Source organism: Etheostoma spectabile, chromosome 11 (genome assembly GCF_008692095.1).
Source record: "Etheostoma spectabile isolate EspeVRDwgs_2016 chromosome 11, UIUC_Espe_1.0, whole genome shotgun sequence".
Lineage (NCBI taxonomy): Eukaryota > Metazoa > Chordata > Actinopteri > Perciformes > Percidae > Etheostoma > Etheostoma spectabile.
In genome coordinates this window covers 23,768,870-23,789,569 of record NC_045743.1, presented here as the reverse complement: position 1 = coordinate 23,789,569, position 20,700 = coordinate 23,768,870, and the positions used below count along the sequence as shown (strand labels likewise).

Here is a 20,700-nt window from a genome sequence, read left to right as displayed (position 1 = left end):
ATACTTTCAATTCTAATTGTCACTACATCCACTCTCTTTTGGCTGGTTCCCTATGCTCGTCGCACTTATCTGCTTCCAATGTGGAAGTAATTCATGAATAACAATAATAAAACAAACTGTTTATGCATTTTCCCTTTGAAACATAAATAAATACATAAATTGAGTGCAGCTTAAAGGACTGAAACAATCAGCTAGTCTGAATGCATTCAGTTATTAACCATGCATGTGCAATTTTGAAAATATCAGAAGAATAATCCTGCATGTTAGCCAGCTCATGCTCAGTGGTAACCGCATATGCATTATTATTGTATCATTTCAAGTGTTTAATAGTAGTTGATGCCAACACCATTAACACCACAAGCAGCCATTGTTTGTTGATTGATCCTCAGACTCAGTCAGGTCTTTTGAGCAGGATAAGTAGTTGCAGGTGGAGTGGCTGAGTGGGACGAAGCATTTCAGCTTATAGTTCACTGTCCTTACTTACAGTTGGTTACGCTCCAAAGAATCCTACCAATTGTGTCTCTTGGAAGTGGTTCTGGTTGTAGTTTTTTTCATTTTGCATTCTTAGGCCCAGTTGCAGTTTGGGGCCAATTTATGGTCTGTTGCTTTTCTCACAAGCTGGAGATGTAATGCAAGCCACCAAATATTCCTAATTTGGCCCCAATTCTGAAGTAGTTGGTTGATAGTGGACCCTGTTCATGGTGTCCTCCGAGGTAGAAAGTGGGTGTAGGACTGGTGGCGGCCCACAGTGTTGCCCTTTCTGAGCTCTCCCTTGTGGGAAAGAGCCAGATAGATGCCTGGGTGAGACAGAGAGGAATAGGTTGTGTAGTGATTCTCTTCCAGGTTCTCCTTTAACAGGCAATCGTCAGAAAAATACTCCTGGAAAAGACAGTCAAGCAGACATTTCCTATTATATGACTGTGTTTCGGTTCCAGAATGCAGCCCTGAACATAGTAAGGAAAATCTATCACAAAAGCATTCTTATTTAACACTGCTTGACCCCAATCTGAATGTATTACCCATGTGAGCTGTGTAGTGCGCTACATACCGTTCCATATGCTAGTCCTTCTCCACTCATACAGAGGTACAAGCCACTCTTGACTCCTCTGATTCCCACCACTCCTTGTTTCATAGCAAACACCTTCAGCCAACCTCAAGGAGATGGAGAAATGCAGGATAAAGCAATGCTTAAAGACTTGGAGATATCTGTGATACGCCCCAAGAATGCACCCAAGAGTTTTTACATTAAAACTGGGTCTAAAATAATGTCCGTATCTCAAGTAAAAAAGATTGCAAACCAATAAATATACAGAATGAAAACAATTCAGGTTTAAAAAGCATTAAAAAGTGGTCTTGGCGTACTGAACTCACAATGCTCAGTGGGTTTGTGGACGCCTCCTATAGAGCCACTGGGTAGAATCTGGAGATGGTAGCCAATCCCAACTCGGCAGTAGAGCAACAGCTGTTTGGCCCCTTCTCTGATTGGAGGAGGACATGAACCTGCATAAGAAAGAGACAATAGTTGTTTTGGAAAAGATGACACTATTATCTTACTGGATTGTAGGAATTTCATCCAGACAAAAAAACAAAAAAAGGTTGATTCTCTTTTAACAAAGAGTCTGTATTTGTTATGTAATAAATACAGAAAATATGTGGGAAGAATCTTTCAGTGTGTGCACAAACTTATTCTGAGGGAATTCCCATCAACTGTGCAAAAGTGCAGCTTGAAATCCATCTATGTACAACACACAGATGTCATATTATTATAATCACTCCTCCTGTGATAGCAGGTCAACAGAAGATGTTACATAAAAACTTTTATATATACATTCATCATCTAAAAACTGGGAATCTGAAGATTGATTTGAGATGCAGCTCAGCATGGGTTTTTCTAGTCATAAATCTGTTGTTAACATTGTGTATTGTTAGGTGCTTGTTCAAATGGTGTGTAGGAGGGCCTTAGAACATTATGATGGAAGTTTATGATGGCCATATTATGTCTCATAACGTCTAACAATTTGTTACAGAGACTTGGTGCATAATTTAACCATTAAAACGGCCCTGCTAGTTCTTCCCTCTGCAAATTTGCCTAAAGAATTTGCTAGATGTCCTGGTTGGTGCCACTGGATTCCTTAGATCGTCTAGTTTCTAGATATTGATGGATGATGGTGGTTCCGCAGATCTCTTAATGTTAACATTACAGTATTCTACAGTTTCTTTTATTTCAGTGATTGAATTTGTATTTTAAAATAAAACAGACCTACCAAACGTAACAACAGTGGCACCATGCAAATGTAATATAAAGCTTCCATTCTTTATTCTTTAGGTCCTTAATTACAACATTAAAATAAATAAGCCTACGGTCCTGCCTCTGACTGGGCAGATAGCCAATCATAGTTTAGGATCAGATCTCAGGGGCCCGTGCCAACCCAGGCCACTCCCTGGACACGCCTGTGGTGACAGAGGAATATTCCCTGGTAGTCACATGTAGATAACACCAGAAATACACCAAGACACAAATACTCTACGATATACCCTATGAAATGATAACGACTTCCAGCCAGTCACATGAAGTTAAGTTTAGCTGCCTTTTCAGTAAGATTTTGCCCAAGAAAAGGTGAGGTTGTGCAGTGAAATTTAGCCGACAAAAGGACAACGACAGATACAGAAATAAATGTGGAACACATACAAATTACAGTGCTTTTCGTGTCATAGCTAAATGTATGAATGGTTCAGAACAGTTTGAGATGTGACCACATCTCATGTATTGTCTTGACCCCTGAGGGCAGCAACCGTGCTTTGAGTACTCTCAGTCAACAACGTTGTCCAACACGGTAATACTGATGCTTTGCATCCCAGTAAGCATGTGCATGCTTCATTTCCACAGTATCCTTGTGCTTTGGTACACAACCGGCCATTTTTTTAAAGCAGAAACTTTGACTTGCATTAGCCGGGAAAGCAAAAAGGCCATGAGAAAACGCTTAATGTGAAAAGGCCAATAGCAGAGCTGGAGCTCACATACCTAAATGGAATGCAGCCACAATCAATGTTATTATTCAAACCTGGGATTTTCCTGATAGGACATTTTAGGTTATTCAAAGACAAGAAACATCTGGGGTAAATGCCTAAATCAAGACAACTTCTGTTACATGATGGTTTCCATTCTGAAAGCAAAGTAAAAGTAAAGTAAAAGTGTTTCCCAGATGTTTGCTTACCTTTTCCTTTCAGCAGGGTGTCCCTCATGTGCAGCTTCCAGAGGTCTCGGAGGCGAGTGCCCTGGTCCTCACGGGAAAGCACTGGTTCTTGTTTCTTTGCTCCCACACTGAACATCAGGAGCAACTGGAAGCCAGGCAGCAGCAGCAAGGAAACATTCATAGTGGAACACATCAAACACCTGCCAGCGGATTAAGCGATGGTGTCATGTCCAATAACAAAGGGCCACAGTCCTGGGTCCAGTGAATTTGTCTGTCCAGCAGGCCCAGGTTAGGCCTCCTCTTGCTCTTCTTCTGTTGAACTCTGAAAACACTTGAGCTCCACTGCCTTCTCTGCTCATCCCCTCTACACATACTTTCTGCTTTTATCTCTTCAACGCCTCTTTCTACACTGAAGCCCTGACTGACAGTGACACCATGACATACTCAACTGTACAACATCATTATCAGTGACATATGAGTAATCCTACCAACAACAGCCTGAACGTGATGTTCTTTGAAGCTGCTACAGAAAGCAGCTTGTTGTATTCTGACAACCAAAACTTCTTAAGTGTTAACTGTTCCAGTTCACAGAATAGTACTTTAACCACTTAAAGAAGGGGTGAAGTACAGTGATGTAAACTTTGGCACGTTATTGTTTGGTCGTAGCCTGCATATACTGTACATCAATATGTTTTCATGTCGCCCAATCAGGCCTCTGACGGCTGAGAGACATGCAAACTGTCTGTTCAGTATCACAATCGCTCTGATTGGAGAGTGAGCTGAGCTGATAGTGGGAGCAGGAGAACACACTCATGATACACAAACAATTACAAGTTCAGAGATCTTCCAGTTCATCTTAAAGTTATTGGATGGGGTCAGGACTCTGTGTCTTCCACACCAAACTGGGAACATCATATATAGAGCTGGCTTTGTGCACAGGAGCATTGTCATGTTGAAAGAGGAGAGGGCCACATGCGTCTATATAATGTGTGTATGGTGTTAATTTGTAGTATGCATTCGTAAACCTGATGTAGATTACAAGCAAAGGTCTGTTTAGTATCTGTTCTGCAGCTTTTGATTGATAATTCTCAACTTCTAAGCCAACACGGGCAGACAACAAGAATTCTAACCTAATAAATACACTGAATTGGTATTTTGTTTCACATCATTCAACTCGATTTAAACTTGTAAACAAATGGGATCTGTGGGCAGCAATGCGGAGCTCTCGAGCCAGACTACGAGAAGTCCTTAAAGCAAGATTTTGTAACTTTTGCTAAACAGTGGCCACAGGAAATGTTGTATTTCTTAATTTGACGTTAACATAGTTTTAAAGTGTTAAAAAAACACATCATAGAAGCTAAGTTTAAAGGGACAATTTGGCAATTTTCAACCATATCTCTATCTATCTGAGTTACGAATATGGTGTGAACAGAACACACATATACACAAACACACACCAGGACTGATAAACCATGCAATAATAATGTGACTGCAATACTGTAAATACATTTTACTATTTATTCTCTTTACATGTATAATGTTTGTGTATTTTTAGAGTAGGGGGCTGGGGGCACTTTGTTTCTTTCACTATGACTCTAGAGTCATAAGCTAATTGTCATCACTCTATCACCCACCCACACACACTATCAACATCAGGCCACTTACGCTACTTGCACTACAAACAGTGTATATATTTGTTATTTATTTTTGCTATAGTGCTTAACAAGCATTATTTTATTTTGCCCAGTTGTGGCCTGTTGAGGGGCAATAAATATCAAAAGTTCCAAAACCTCTATGTTGTTATTTGTATCGATCCACTAGACATAATATCTACATGCATGGCCTCTGTTTGGAGGCTAGTCTCACTTTAAGATGTTTAGATGTGTGTACATTGTTTCTGTTAATAATGTATATATTCAGTATATACAATATTCAGATTTATCATAAATAATTGAAACTGCACATGTATTTTAAGTTCCTTTAAAAGATGTGACCCCCCCGGTCACATCTACTTGAAAATTTACTTGAAAGTAACGCATCAGTAACTTTCTGAAGTAACTTTTATAATTTGTAACAGAGTATCTAATTTAGTTACTTTTTGGAAGACGTAACTAGTAACTGTAACTAATTACTTTTTAACTGGCTGTGAGATCCTGTACATAAGTAATTAACACTTTATTTATACATTTATTCATGTGTATTACTACATGGACGTTTTATTCCTCACTTAGTGTGCTGGAGACCTTCTACAGGCTCTAAACTGGAAGGCAACCAAGACCAGCAGGGCGATTTGGGATTTAGTTAATAGTGGAGAAGGGACTATGCCCCCCTTAATATCAACGGGTCCTGTGTGGAGAGGGTGGACAGCTTCCCCTTAAACACTGAGGGATTTCTACTCCTGCACCATTCAGAGCGTCCTGATGGGTAACATCACCGCCTACCTGCCTGGTGTGGAAACAGCACCGAACAGGCCCACAAGGCCCTGCAGAGAATGGTTTGTTTGTCTAAAGACAAAATAAGCAGTGCTCTACCCTGCCCAAAGGATATTTATACCAGGCACTACAAGAATAAAGATTCAACAGCATTTTCTTCCTGGTACCAGGCCAGCGCCAAGAGGTTTAGTAGGAGCTTCTTCCCTCAGCTCACTAGGATCCTAAATGACTAAAAGACTTTATATTTATTATTACACTGTTTGAAGGAACTGACATATGGGTTGTATAATGTAATGTGACAAATGCATTGATCAAACGTGTTTCCAGGTGTTGGGGAGCACTCTTGCATGTGTAAAATCAGTTGTATAAAGCATTTTGTGTCTCCAGAGGGAGCTTTGTAAAGTCTGATTAAAAGTGAAGTCGGTTGAGTCAGTCGGGGCTGAGGAGAGAGAGCTCCCCGTTCCTCCTCTGCTGCAGGCTAGAGGTTCCAGGCTACATTAGCCACTATTAGCATAACACCCACAAATCTCCAACAGAGGTGGCAATTTGGGCACTTTTGACAAGGAAGAATAATGCATTTAATAAATTAAAAAAAAGGCAATATCTCTTAGTCTACATCGATTTTGATCTGTTTTTTTAAACTGCCCATCTCGAGTCTGACGCTGTTATCGGAGTACAGTACAATGCTAAATCTGAGGATTATTCTTTTGGCGTTTAAGGATTATATGATACAACTGAAAGCTCCAAAGCAGCTACTAGAGAAGGGGTGGGCAATTAATTTTTGCCGAGGGCCGCATGAGCAACCCGAGCACTGCTGGAGGGCCACATTGACAATATTTCAATTAAATTTTGCTCAGTATTATTTTGATATACCGTAAGATAAATGGTAATAATTTCATTTAACCTAACTTAACTTTTTACAAAAGCAGATTGCTTTTGATGGTTTTATTTAAACTCTTAATCCTTAAATATTTATTAGGCTATGTGAAATTAAAATGAAATTAAAATAAGAAAAAAAACATTCATTGAATTGCAGATTGAAACTGCATCTCTGGGGGTGTGAAGTTTGGTAAAAAGTCCTAGTTGGGTGTGCAGTTTTACCATCAACCATCAACTTTTCTTTTTTTAGCGTGAGCGGACATCTCGGGGGGAACCGGGCATCACTCGTCGCTGTTCACCTTCACTCACAATCACGAACGTGCATACGTCCACATGGAAGTAACACAAATAACCCTTTTCAAAACAAAAGCAGCACCGTTGTATTGCACACTTGACATAGATATATTTTAAATTTATTTTGTAATTTATGATTGGCAACACGCGGACTGGACAGGGACACACAAAGGGCCGGATGTGGCCCGCGGGCCGTAAGATGCCCAGGTCTGTACTAGAGAGTCGTTGATTGGTAATCCTGGTCAATGTGTTGGAACAGTGGTCTATTTGGCCGCCTTGTACATTTGCAACAGAGATTTGAAATGCTTTGTGATACACAGGATGTTTCCTCCACAGATTCATCTTGTGACTTCGGACAAAAGCCTGGTGACTTCTGATAGTACGCCGTTTTTAATCAGCACACAGTGTCTGACAAAACAACCTATCTCCAGTGAGTAACACCAAAGGCATTTAAATCCTGTTATTTATTAAATAATGGTTGTACATAGTCATTGGATGATGACAAAAGGCAAATCTAAGACATGAGGTGAATTTAAATTTCAGAGGCACATAAGAACCACATCATTGGCAAAGATCTTAACAAGAACATAACAAGAGTTATGTGCACAGCAGCACTGGAAATCTTCACACATAACTTGTCATAATGAAATTAAGGACTTAAGTTCCTTAAAATCCTGTAACGTAAGATCAGCAAAAACACAGTGGGTATCTCGTCTGTTGCAGCCCCACTTTATGATCAACATGGAGACATGGATGGATCGTTTAAGGCTAGTGCATCTGCCTAATACAGCTATAAAAAGATAAATGTTAGTCGAGTTATGATTAGATTTAACCTATCAGATATTATATATTATTATTATTATTAACACATTGTCATATTGTTCATTTAGAAATACACACTTTTTAAGAAATGGGCTGACTAGATTCTAAGAAAGTGGCAGTTAACATTTGTGAACATTGTGGCGAAGGTTATGCCAAAAAATGTGCAAAGAACCTAAGAGCCTCTTTTGAATTGACCAATTAAAGGCAATTCTGTTTTTCAGTCAGCTGGATTTGGCACATACAAAGAGCACAGTGGGAATGTAATGTCCAGTACTCCTCTCACAGGGTTTAAGATGCAAGTCCCAAGTGTTGGTTTACAACCGTAGTAGCCCCATAGAGAAATGATGTGGAATGGTAAATCATACTCCAATCATAATCTGTAATAATAATCATATATTTCATTTAAATAAAAAAAGACTGCTAACCAAGAGTAATGCCAGGACTAAGAGGCTCCTTTTGCTCTCAGTTTGGACAGCAGCATCTCGTTCTTCCGACACTCCTAGTGACAAAACAAAAATAAATTCATCATTACTGTACATCAACATCATCTGGCATGTATGGGGCTTTATCTCAGGTTAACAAATTAGGGATGCTTTTAAAATAATGTAATATTAGCCCACTAATGAATTCTATGGTCACTTGGCCAATACACATATTTATATAATTTATAGACATTTATCTATTTTTTTGATGTACTAATAAAACACTCCTGTTTCCAAGTGTCTGCAACAGACTACCTGCTACCATGTAATGTTAGACAGGTGTTATACTAACTTTATGATCATTTTGGAGGCAGCAGTTTGTGCTATAATGAGATGTTTTCATATTAAGTTGACCCCATTTATTTCAATGAGGGTACCAATAAGCTATGTTGACTGATTGGTTGCATTCTTCTTTCATTATAAACATTCTTGCCAACAGTCCCTCCCTGTAAACAACAACACCTCTCATGTCTTTCATCTATAACTAATGAAGCACAAGCTGATAAGCTGATACGTTGTTTTTCTGTGTGCATTCATGTCCCATGTTACTAACTTTGCTTCTTCCCTGGAGTCGTTGTGCTTTCTCGCTTCACAGATTTCCTCGGATTGCAATGGCACCTGGATTGTGTTTGCAGCTGCTGCCGTGGTCTTGCTCAACGCCTTGCTACGCCCTGCACTGCTGCTATTATTAGTCATGTTCTAATATCCTTGTTGTTACTAAAAATGCCACTGTTCATCATGACAATCCATTATATCCACTGCTATAATTATTATGAGTCATTTATATGTATTTCTCTCTCTCTGGTAACTTATATGTTATAATTTGACACTAACAATAAAATTGAATTTTTCTCACCTCTTTAAAGTCCTTGACAGTTTTGAAGTAAAGCCTCTGCTTGTCAAGCAGCTCCAGGTACTCATCGTTCAGCTGGTCCCTCCTCATTTTGTTTTCCTGCTTCTTCTTCTCCATCTGGAAAAGCAGAAGAGCAGGAACATAAATGCAACGGCAGCTTGTGTTGCCTGTTACAACTTGGCCTGAATAATTTTGCTTTATTATGCTGCGACAGCTGTCGCATTGTGTGACTGCTCGTTTTCTCGCTCTGTTCTGTTCAGCAATGTCATCATGTTCCTACATCTCAGCATTTAACTTGGTAAGTACAGTGTTATCATAACCAGAGAAATAATAGCCAGTTTATAAATTAAATAAATCCCAAGTTGAACCAAGCGGAGGTCTACCTTGATGCGACTCTGTTTGATTCCCTCCACTATTTGCTCCATCTGTCTGAGGAACTGCTCCTTGGTTGCTGAAGACGACATGGCCCTGGACAACAGTACAGCAGCTTAGATCGTATTCAACAACACAAAGCTAAGAAGAAGAGCACAGTGACACTCTCTAACATCAAAAGTCACCTGATACCATCACATCAAACACAAACAACACACGCGTGTAGTTATACTTACTGTTGGAAGTTGTCGTGAATGGAATTCAGCAGATTCACCTACAGAAATTAAAGCACATTTTGTTGTTATTAACATTAAGAACACATACAGTATTTGTCGGATCATAACTGGACAGATGTGCTAAAATTACAGGCAAATCTAAATTCAAAAAGAACTTGGTAAAATATTGGTAACTATTTTCTGTGATGCAAAGAACTGGCCGCTGGGGTTCCTTACCTCTTTCTCCAGATAAACCTTCTTGTCATCTAACGTGTTATACAGTGTGAAGAACTGCTTGGTCTCTTTATGTGTTGCAGAAACTGAAAGGCACAGAATAATTAGCAAAGATTTAATCACTTTGTTTCTGTTTTTTTGAAACATTTAGCACAAACCCTGGTTGGACCAGATTTTGTGGAGGAACCCACCTTGGCTGTAGAGTTCGATGAATCTCTTTTGGTACTGGGTCAGTTCAGCCCGGCTCGGCACCTCATCGATCTTCCTTTGAAGGATGGCAATCTCACGGTTCTTCCGAGCCTGAAAAGAGAGAAAGAAGGGAGAGGGTTTTAAATTCCAATGCTTATTTTATGTGCCACACATGTATAACATTGATCAAGGTACTGTAATAATCCGGAGAGCCTTCAATTCAATAAATGTGGATTAAAGTGGTCATATGTTTTTTTTTTTTATAGAATTTCAATCTGCAGGTACAATAAGTAACTGATGTTCATGGAACGAAAGAAAAATACCATACTTCCCTCTGAAATGTAGCGGGGCAGAAGCATTATGTACTGTTGTAAACAGAAACCTTTTGCATAATAATTGCAAGAAATTATCTCCGTGTGACTGGCGCGCGCGCGCACACACACACACACACACACGCACACACACGCACTAAAGCACTAATAAAAACCAGCAAGCCTAATCTGCGAATCTACAAACAAACCAGTAAAAGACACCGTGAATGGGCGGTGTATTTGTTGGATTATTTTCAGTACTCTCAATTTGTCTCATTGTTATCTGTATCTGCTGCTGTGACCTCAGTCCAGACAGATCACTCCATTTACATCTAATCTTGGTTATGTTACAGTATGTGAAGTAGTCACCATAAGCAAACGAATCTTCTGTAGTTTCTCTCTGTCGGAGGTGTACTGTTTGTTTATCAGCTGGTTCCTCTCCTAAGAAAAGAAGAGGAGAAAAGTGCATTTTAAGCAAACTGTGAGGAAGACAGGTTTATTAGGGAAGGAAGTCTTTATGAATGTTTTTACTGTTGGGTTTTATAGTGTCTAAGACAACGCTAAAATAAGACATGTATTGGATAGGCAATATAGAATATAATTCTAACTACATATGTACCTTCTCCTCCTCTGTATCCTGTCCTGATGCTGCCTTCAACTCCTCGATGTTCTGCTGCAGACGGGCCATCTCCTCCTGGACACACATTAAAGAGAAAATTAGTACTAATTTACTGTTGGGCAGGATGTATGTTCTGTATAAAACAGCCAGCAGCATCAACTGAATGTTGAATCCCTATGTCTGTGTGTCTGTGTGTCTCTGTGTGTGTGTGTGTGTGTGTGTGCGTCACACATGTTTATCTGATTTGAGCAGGTGGCACCTTGTACGGCAGCCTCGGCCACAGTGTATGAATGAGTGTGAATGGTGAATGTTCCCTGTACTATGTAAAAGCGCTTTGAGTAGTCGTTAAGACTAGAAAAGCGCTATATAAATACAGCACATTTATGTGTTTAGGTACTCACTCTGCAGTGTGTGCGGAACTCCTGCTCCTGCTGCTTCAAGCTCTCGTTCATTGTCACCAGAGCCCTCAGCTTCTCAAGCAAGCTGTTCAACACAACAAAACTTTATTACTCAAAAGATCATAGGTTTCATGCTGGTTTCAAGTTTCCATATTGATTTGTTTTGCATTACACATTTTTGGCTTTTTTGCAACACATTCCTGGGTTCTGCTAAAGCACAATTACTGTCAATCACTGGTTTGTGTAAGGACCATCTGACCTATATCAGACTGTTGTATTAGAAGGCACTTCCAAACCCCAATTCCAATGAAGTTGTTGTGTAAAATGTAAATAAAAACAGAATACAATGCTGCTAATTCTTTTCATCCATCATATATTTAACGGAATACACTACAAAGACAAGATATTTAATGTTCCAACTGATAAACGTTGTCTTTTTGCAAATATGCAGTCATCTTGAATTTGATGCCGGTAACACTTTCCAAAAAAGCTGGGACAGGGGCCATGTTTACCACTGTGTTACATTACCTTTCCTTTTAACAACACTCAATAATATATAAGTATTTATAATTACTTAATTCCTGATGTTCCAGGTTCTTAAAGTAATGAAAAAACAAGCAGGCCGCTTTTGGGGTTAAAGGAGGAACTATTCACTGAGGACTGACACAAATCACTGGGGGAGGTTCATTGTGTCATGAAGATTAAATCACAAAAAGAAGTCAAATTACTCTCCACCACTTACCTGCTGTCAGCCTGCTCCTCTATCTCGCCTAAAGACTTCAGCTCTTTCAACAGCTTCTCAGAATGCTCAGTAGCCTGGGAAAATAGACAAAGGCCTGTTTTTTTTATAACAGCAGAGGGGATGTGACCTCTGATGGTATGTGCTACCAGGTGTATCTCAAAATACAAAATCAAGATCCATAATAAACGCAGGTACCTAAATGTCCAACAAATAATTCAGAGACATTTAGTGCTTCAAAAGCAACTAACAATAAGTAGTATCAATTGTTCCATGTGTCTGCCAATATCATACTAGCAAACAGATGCTTACAAATAGGCAAATCTCTCAGTTGGCTAGCCTCGATTTACCTCAATCAGATTTCTTTTGGCATCGTCACAGCCGGTTTTCATCTCTGCATGCTTGGCTTGTAGCTGTCAGACAAAATAAATTCTTGTTACCAATAGTTTTGACACCTTCCTGGGTCACTGCTTTATAGTCATTTAACGGTTTCAGCACTAAAGATAGTTTGGCTTTTTGAAGTGGGGCTGTATGAGATACTTCTCCATAGTCAGTGTATTAGCTACATGTACAGTAATTGCCAGTCAACACGCCCCCAATATGGAGAAGCAGGCAGGAGTACCGACACAAGCTAAGCAATGTGTGTGGTGTACACACACACACACACACACACACACCACACACACACACACACACACACACACACACACACACACACACACACACACACACACACACACACACACACACACACACCCACACACACACCCACACACACACACACACACCACACACACACACACACACAGCAAGATTACTGCATAGGTTTTACACTTAAGGATCACAGTGGCTCTGGTTGGACTAAGTGTTTGATACCGCGTACAACAAAATTCGGAGCAACACACAACAGCAAGCATGTTCGGTATGGTAAAGGCAATGAGTCTGTGTTACCTTATTTGACAGAAATCTGTTTTTCTGACAATTTGATAAACAAAAATGCCTATTATGCCTAAGTAAATGAAGCCCCAATTAAGAAAACTGCTTAAAAAACAATATTAATACTACCGGTAAAATCACTGAGAATTTATGTTCTGCTTTTTGTAGAGTAAACTGCTGATAAACACACTTAAAGATTTGGATTGCTATTTTTTCTCAATTCCTATCATTTTAGCACTGGTTGTCCTTCAGGGCTGACTGAAACCTCAAAAATTCCAATATGCAGGAAAAACCCTGGGTGTGAATGGAGTGGACAGTGGACTGCAGTGAACAGCTGACCTCTTCTAGTTGTTTAGTCTTCTGCTGGATCAGTTTGGTGAGTGAGGCCACCGCCCTGCGGTGTTTCTGCAGTGGGCCGTAGCGCTCCAAACGCTCCTCTGACGAGAGCTCCGACTGCTGCAGGGACATACGGGAGATACATTTTATTAGAACAAGAGCATGCTAAAGCATGAAGGTTTTCAAGTGCTGGGCCATCACAGGCTGCTTGAATAGGTGAGCGGTCTGAAAAGTCTGAAGCAGCAACCTACACATATTGGATTTATACCTCTCTATGTTATTTGTCACTTCACCTGTTGCAACAAAAAACACTTAAAATTAAGAAAAAATAAGCTCTTAAAATGTTTTTTGTTTTTTTCCCCGAAGTGCTTAGTTTCGTTGAGATCAGTCTCAATTCTTCCTTACACTACAATTATTATAATTCAGATTTAAGGTGCCAAAACTATTACCATTTTTATGGTTTGGGTCTTAAAAAGCACAGAAATTGGGGATTGTCTTTTATTTGAGGGCTAGTAAATGATGTGTTTAGGAGATCAGATATTCTTTTTAAATGGAAAGAGACAGAACTGAATCATTGGTCAAGCTGTCAAGAATTACCATTGTCACAGATTTGGAGCTAAAAAAAAAGAGGAAAAGGTATGTGAATAAGTGACTGATAGATACGCAACACAAGTGTGGGATTTATGTTATGCTTTATATTGTTTTGTGTTTCATCTTTATGAGAGAAAAGGCTTTTCGGATAAGGACTCTCTTCTCCTTTATTATTATTATCTTAATTTCACAACAGGAGACAAAAGCAGTGTCTTCAAACTATTTTTTTTAAAAGAAACAGGTGTTGTAAAAGCTTATAATAATGTTCATCTTACCAAGCTAACTGGTACATCATCATCATCATCACTGATTGTTGCTCACCTTCTCAGCATACTCAGATGCAATCTGTTTGATCTCCTCAGACTGCAGTCCCACTATCTGACCCACTGCACTCGCGGTTAGCTTCCCCTACACATGGAAAATAGAGAAAAAAATAATTGCACAATTCACATATGGTTTAGCCATTTAGTTGTTTTGTTAAGAGTAAATGCGTTGGTACAAAAAGATTCACTTACCAGACCATACAAATTAAGTTAAAAGAACAGAGCCTTGACAGCTTATGGAACCAAATAACAATATTGTAGACAGAGCAATGGTACGAAATTAAGCCATGAAAAAGGAACTAACGGTTATTCATATTGTTGTAGGGAGAAAGAGCTTCATGAGGTTTGAGGCCAGATAAGGAGAGGTGTAAAGTGGTGATTAATTTCTAAACTTTCACAGATAAAAAGAAAGAAAACGAGACAGAAAACAGGCTTTGCCCACCTCTTCATTTGCCATGGCAGCCATGCTGGTCATCAGGGTTTTGATTCGCATCTAAATAGAAAAAAACAACCACAATTCCACCAAATATTAAGGCGAGGAGTTCAGAGTCTACTGGCACCTAGACTGTGGAGTGCTTTGCCTCATGATTTGAGGAGCTGTTGATATTTTTAAAAAGAAGCAAAGGATGCAACTTTTTAGTCCTTCCTTCCTTCCTTCTTTCCCTTTCTTCATTCTTTCACTTTACTCCCTCCTTCCTTTCTCCCTTCCTTCAGGACAGTTTCTATAAACTGTTTTTTTCACAGACTTGTAATAAATCAAATTAGTCATTTGTGGAGTTACACATACTGTATATACTGAGTTATAAACCATGGTATGTGATTATTATTATTATGATAAGTAACTACTCCTTCTTATGATTATTAACTCTTTAGTTACTTTATGAATTCTTATTACTCAAATATGGCCACACACGCCCAACGTTCATGTTTTGCATGCCAGTTCAATTTTATTTATAGTATTTAATCATAAAAGTTATCTCGAGATACTTTACAGATAGAGTAGGTCTAGACCACACTTTATAATTTACAAGGACCCAACAGTTCTAGTAATTCCCACCAGAGCAAGCAACTAGTGCGACAGTGGTGAGGAAAAACTCCCTTTTAGGAAGAAACCTGGGACAGACCCAGGCTCTTGGTAGGTGGTGTCTGGGGGGTAGTTGGGGGTGTGATGAATAGTGGCAATAACAGTCACAATAAAGATAATGGAACTACAAATGGTAGTTGTAGTAGTTCATGTCAAGAAGACACTTGTAACTACAAAAAATATTTTCAATTCATAATATATTAAATTTGTAATTTCACTGCTTGTAGGTGTCTGTCTCATCCCACCCTATGCTTTTTGCTGCTACTTTCTGTTTTTGTAATTTTTGCCTTCCATGTTTATTGCACTCACTGTTTAAAGTGCTCACCTCCTCCGCTGCCTGCAGGTCCTCTTCCTCGGAAACTTCTGCCATTCCAGGGGGTGCTGCCTGAGAGCCACTGGCCAGCGAAGCCTTCCTCTCGTCCACCTAGAGGAGGGAGACAGGATTCAGAAGCTGAAGAAGAGAAGCAGTAAAGGACCACAAAGCAGAAAGCCACACTTCAATCTTCAAACGTCTACTCTCGTCATTACTGTTAAAAGAGTACTCCACTGATTTAGCATTGCACTTCTTTAACACTGTTGGACTCACAGTGAACACTAAAAAAAAAAAAGTGTCAAAAAATGCACCAATATTACTCATAACATAACCACTGACCAGTAACAAACTTCTGTCACCTCAACTCTCATATCTACTTTATCCCTTAGAGACCTATTTTTGTCTTTTTAGGGGGGAAGGGGATCTTCAGGGGGAGACAGCAGGTCAACAGTAGATGTCACATAGAAGTGGTATACATCATCTGAAAGCTGGGAACCGGAAGATTAATTTTAAATGCAGCTCCGCGCAGGTTTTTCTAGTCATAAATCTGTAAAAACATTGTGTTTTGGTTAGGCGCCTATTCAAATTTTGAACATTCAGTGTGTATGAGGGCTTAGAACATTATGCTGAAAAAATATGATGACCATACTCATGCTCAGTTATATATCCTAAACAGTCGATACCATTTGATACCACTTGAGAATTGACAGAAATGATTAAAAAATGGTTTGTGGTTGTAATGTTTCATGAGGCAGTGATTATCCTAAAGTTACAATAGCTCATTTCATACAGTAAGGTCTCACTACAAGGAAATGGTTACTATGGGGACTAACATCATCACACATGAATACAATTGGCCTCATTGAACCCACAACAGTCTCAGCTTTCCAGTCATGTTCATGCAACACCAAGACCTAGCATGCAGAAATACTAAAATACACCATTTTGAGAATGAGTGAAAATAGAGTTCTATTGCATGCAAAAAGATGCATATTTCTTGTCCCAAACTGCATGAAGCATGAAGTGGGCATTTCTGCAACATGGGTACCCATAGAACCCACTTACAGATATCTTGAGAGGTGAAAGGTTAAGGGACCCCTTTTAAAAGATGATCATGTCAGTTCTGGAGCCTCTAGGTGCAAACAGAGATGAGGAGTGGGCTACAGAAGTTTGGTAAGCTCACATCACTTTGTCTCCACACCTCCAGATCTTTGACATCAAACCTGTAGTCTCTTCTCTGTCATCTATGGAGGACATATATCTCGCTCTATATAGTTGGAGGCAATTAAATGCTCTCTTCAAAACTCCCCGAGTGAAATGCAACTGGTACTTTGTAAAAGACAAATCATTGCACCACCTACCTTGTCTTGTTTGGACTGTTTGCTGAATCCATAACGTCTAAAGAGAGAAAAGAAGCCACACATAACTAAGGTGTGAAAATAAAGAAAGCATCCCCCCTCCAAGATTTTTCAAATACACCATGCCACATTACAACATCAACACATCAAATGGCAGTAATCCAGCATGAGGAATATTAGCCTGCTCCGGACAGGGCTGTCTGATTTAATAAATACCAAAGTAGATCAAAGAAGCACCACAATTTGCATCCATCATGCCTAAAATATAGTATGTGAGAACATTCTCAAACTCAAAACACAGTGTTGTGAGTAGCTTGCAGAAAAAGTAAGCGCCTTACGTTAATACAGTACTTACATGAGGAAATGGGACATTCTAGTACAGAAGTGGGAATGAATGGATGGATAAAAACAATATGTCAGACAGATTAAAAAAACTTAACATGTGTGGGTTAAAGACTACAACAACACAGGGGTTCAGGTAAGCAAGAAGACAGAGACAGAGAAAACGTATTCTTGTGAGAAAGAAAAGGAACATGTTATATGTTTTACAACTGGATTTTCACGAGAACTTAATGCTCAAATTTTAATTATACTGGATTTATCTTTCTCAAAAACCATGAGCTGTATAACATTCAGAAATAATGACAGAAAAAGTGACTTAAAGCCACATGGACAACTTAGCGCCACCCAGGATGAGACTGGTTTAAAAAAAAAAAAATAATACAAATAACTCAGAGTGTTTTTTCCCCCCCTATACCAGAACAGATACATGATGTAGCCAGACTGTACTCTAGCACTGAGACAGTGCTGTGGAGATAGGTGCAATGCGAGACTACAGAGAAACACACACACACGCACACGCACACACACACACACACACACACACACACACACACACACACACACACACATACACACACACACACCAGGTGTGAAATCTTACCTGCCATATTCCAGGAGAGTGGAGTGAACCCTTGACTCCTCATCCAGAAGCTCCCCTGCATCCCTCTGCCTCCTGTACTTCCTCTGGGGTTTGTACACTTCCTGTAAAATGCCGCAGTGTTCATTTGGAGGAATAGGAATTAATACTCAGATGGTTGATGGTCTGATGGTTTAGCAACTCACCAATACATCCAGAACTGCTCTCACAGCTTTGTCTTTCCTCTGGTGGAACTCTTCATCCTAGACCACAGGGTTTTACAGCACATGTCAACACCAGATCTTATTTAAGACAATTTAATGTATGTATACAGCCTAACAATCATGGTAACAAATTCACTTTTTTCCACCTGTCACTTGAAAAATGACATGAAATTACATTCTGCACATTTTGGCCTATGGAGTGAATCAATGTCTTGATCAATTACAGCCCTTTTTGCTGAATAAAATATTTTTGTTACGACCATCCATTTAATGAAAAGGTACATATCGAAATTATGGAAAAACATGGTTGGGTATGGTTCTACCCGTGGATAAGGGTATCTGAAAAATCTTTTTGAGGATTTTGTTTGTCCAGACATTACCAACCTATGTGCATGGGTTTCTGTGATAACAACTTAGATATCAGCGTAGCTACACTGGTGATGCGACTTTTCAACAAGCAACCTTGAGAAATAAAGGTCCATCATTTTGCCCTCGCACTACACTATCACGTTACGGTGCAGAACAGACTGTTGTTCTCCTTCATATTGTCTTCCTAAGTGCTCTGCTAGTAGCAGATCATCAAATCATTGCGGCTTGATGGCGGTAAAGCTAGCACATAGTTGAACATGATTGAAAATGATTGAAAATGAAGAAAACGGAGATCCCAGAGATTCGGCAGACACGTAGCAAGATATTCCCAATCATCCTTGGCCTTATCTGAGAGATATTTGAGATAGCAGGCATCAAGAATGGCCAATGTAACTCTAAATGTATGGGGAACTTCTTCACAACCATTTAAAATGTAGCCAATGGCATAAAAAGAGCCTTTTATCCATGTCCATGTTTTTTCCATGTCCATATCTCAGCGTGCACTCTAGTAACGCATGTGTGGTCCAAGTAGCTTTGCACAAAAAATGGTTCTCATTTGCAAGGCTACTTTTATACTACAAGTAAAATTCCAAGCCTTTACTTTGTTACTTTTACTTGAGTAAAGAAGATAAATCAGTACTCCTTTTTTTACCAGAGTAAAAGGCATATCTTGATATGCCAAAAAATGTATTTAGGCTGGCAGTCTGAACGAGGCCTAAGTTATCCATAATCTGGATGTCATTCCACCAACCACTACAACCAATTTCTGGATATGTGACTGATTGTTACTGTATAGTTACCTCTGGAAGGCTGTGGGTCTTCTGGAACTGAGAAATGGAGTAGGCTCTCACATAGTCACCCATCTCTTCCCTGGTCTCTATGGCTCGCTTCACTAGCCACTGGCAGGAGACACAACACACAGCTAATCAGATAAGGGAATAAACCAGAAGGTAACCTGTACAGTTACAGATTCTCTCAGCACGGCGTGGGGACGCTGGCGCTGTTTATTTGCCGGTTCGCCGTCTGCTACTGCCTCCTGTGTTCCTTTTTGTTTGTTTGCTGTACCCCTACCTCTGGACAGCCTCTCAGCTGGTTCACAGAGCTGCTTGGGCTCCTCAACCGGACTGTAGCCTTGTCGTTTAGTTGCTAGCTATACGCGTGGCGGCTAATCCTAGCTGTTGCTACAGCGGCTATCCCGATTGCCTACCTCCTTCTCACGGTCAACCTCCTGCAGATGCGAGCCGTGATCGAGACTGGACTTTCATCTCCTCCTGTCATGCCGTGGATAATTTTTGCACTCACATCATTCATCCACCTCCGTGGCCCATCTCTCCACCGGGACTCAACCCTCACCTCACCTTATGATCTCACTAACCACCTGAAGTCCACCTTGTCTACCTCCCTCAACACTCTGGCCCCCTTCAAAACAAAAACAGTCACTTTTAACACCTCTTCACCCTGGTACACACCTGCACTCCGGAAAAGGAAACAAACTTGACGCTAACTTGAACTTCTGACAAAATAAAAAGAAGCTCTTACAGTCCACCATGAAGCCTATGAACTCCACCTCGCTGCCAAAACCCCAGAACCACACCTCATCGAGCCTCAGATCAACACCCTCCCTTCCTCTACTCTGGATCTCTGCAACTTATTCCTCCACTTTTTCGCTGACAAAATCAACATGATTTACCAATCTTAATCCCCTGTATCACTATCTACTCCAACACCTACCACGGCCCCCCTTCTCCCCCTCCCTCCTGACCTCCCAAACCCTCCACTACCTCCTTTCCCAGTTTGACTTGGTCACCCCTCCTGAAATTCTCTAAACTCATCTCTTCCAAACCCACTACCTGTTCCCTTGAACCCCTTCCTACTCCACTCCTGAAGTCCTGCCTCCCCGTCCTATTCCACTTAACCTCTCTCCATAACCACACCTCAGCCACAGCCACAGTCACTCAAGGTGTTCCCCAAGGCTACATACTCAGCCCCCTCCTCCATCATCTACATACTCCCTCTCAGTCAAACATTTCACCACCTGACAACACCCAGATCTTCCTCAGCACCAAATCCCCCCACAATCCTCCCCTCTCCCACAACCATTCCTGTCTGTCAGCAATAAAAACATGGATGAAACACAACTTCCTCAAACTCAACAGCGATAAAAACAAAATTCCTCCTCATAGGCTCTAAATCCACACTCAGCAAAATCAATAA

The 20,700-nt window shown here is 40.1% G+C and overlaps 2 protein-coding genes across 5 annotated transcripts in view; both read right to left on the bottom strand.

Moving 5' to 3' along the window:
- Nucleotides 1-168: 168 nt before the first annotated feature.
- On the bottom strand, nucleotides 169-3,387 carry fgf9 (fibroblast growth factor 9). The gene is made up of 4 exons (XM_032529913.1): nucleotides 3,216-3,387; nucleotides 1,372-1,500; nucleotides 1,049-1,152; nucleotides 169-879 (listed from the first exon to the last, which is right to left on the bottom strand). Exons 1-4 carry the CDS (start codon nucleotides 3,385-3,387, stop codon nucleotides 697-699), a joined length of 588 nt encoding a protein of 195 aa, XP_032385804.1. The 3' UTR covers nucleotides 169-696.
- Nucleotides 3,388-7,237: 3,850 nt separating this feature from the next.
- The window catches only part of ccdc93 (CCC complex scaffolding subunit CCDC93), a 16,330-nt gene continuing 2,867 nt past the window's right edge, over nucleotides 7,238-20,700 (bottom strand). Inside the window, exons 5-25 of one of the 4 annotated variants that reach the window (XM_032529744.1) lie at nucleotides 19,287-19,385; nucleotides 18,100-18,156; nucleotides 17,918-18,018; nucleotides 17,330-17,347; nucleotides 16,978-17,014; nucleotides 15,629-15,727; nucleotides 14,662-14,712; nucleotides 14,218-14,304; nucleotides 13,309-13,425; nucleotides 12,384-12,446; nucleotides 12,037-12,110; nucleotides 11,298-11,379; nucleotides 10,897-10,971; nucleotides 10,647-10,718; nucleotides 9,969-10,077; nucleotides 9,781-9,863; nucleotides 9,565-9,602; nucleotides 9,340-9,424; nucleotides 8,960-9,073; nucleotides 8,047-8,120; nucleotides 7,238-7,931 (exon numbers count right to left, since the gene is read on the bottom strand). In XM_032529744.1, the coding sequence (XP_032385635.1) occupies nucleotides 8,064-8,120; nucleotides 8,960-9,073; nucleotides 9,340-9,424; nucleotides 9,565-9,602; nucleotides 9,781-9,863; nucleotides 9,969-10,077; nucleotides 10,647-10,718; nucleotides 10,897-10,971; nucleotides 11,298-11,379; nucleotides 12,037-12,110; nucleotides 12,384-12,446; nucleotides 13,309-13,425; nucleotides 14,218-14,304; nucleotides 14,662-14,712; nucleotides 15,629-15,727; nucleotides 16,978-17,014; nucleotides 17,330-17,347; nucleotides 17,918-18,018; nucleotides 18,100-18,156; nucleotides 19,287-19,385 (1,518 nt within the window). In that variant the 3' untranslated portion in view covers nucleotides 7,238-7,931; nucleotides 8,047-8,063. Of the gene's footprint in view, nucleotides 8,121-8,959; nucleotides 9,074-9,339; nucleotides 9,425-9,564; nucleotides 9,603-9,780; nucleotides 9,864-9,968; nucleotides 10,078-10,646; nucleotides 10,719-10,896; nucleotides 10,972-11,297; nucleotides 11,380-12,036; nucleotides 12,111-12,383; nucleotides 12,447-13,308; nucleotides 13,426-14,217; nucleotides 14,305-14,661; nucleotides 14,713-15,628; nucleotides 15,728-16,977; nucleotides 17,015-17,329; nucleotides 17,348-17,917; nucleotides 18,019-18,099; nucleotides 18,157-19,286; nucleotides 19,386-20,700 lie in introns of all 4 variants that reach the window. The other 3 variants (XM_032529745.1, XM_032529743.1, XM_032529746.1) reach the window with 3 other exon arrangements.

Coding starts and splice junctions, on each gene's coding strand:
- fgf9 (XM_032529913.1), bottom strand. CDS start 3,387: ATGTGTTCCACTATGAATGTTTCCTTGCTGCTGCTGCCTGGCTTCCAG. Junction 1,153..1,371: donor CCACAAACCCACTGAGCATT/GTGAGTTCAGTA, acceptor CATCTCCTTGAG/GTTGGCTGAAGGTGTTTGCT. Junction 880..1,048: donor AAGGACTAGCATATGGAACG/GTATGTAGCGCA, acceptor TGTCTTTTCCAG/GAGTATTTTTCTGACGATTG.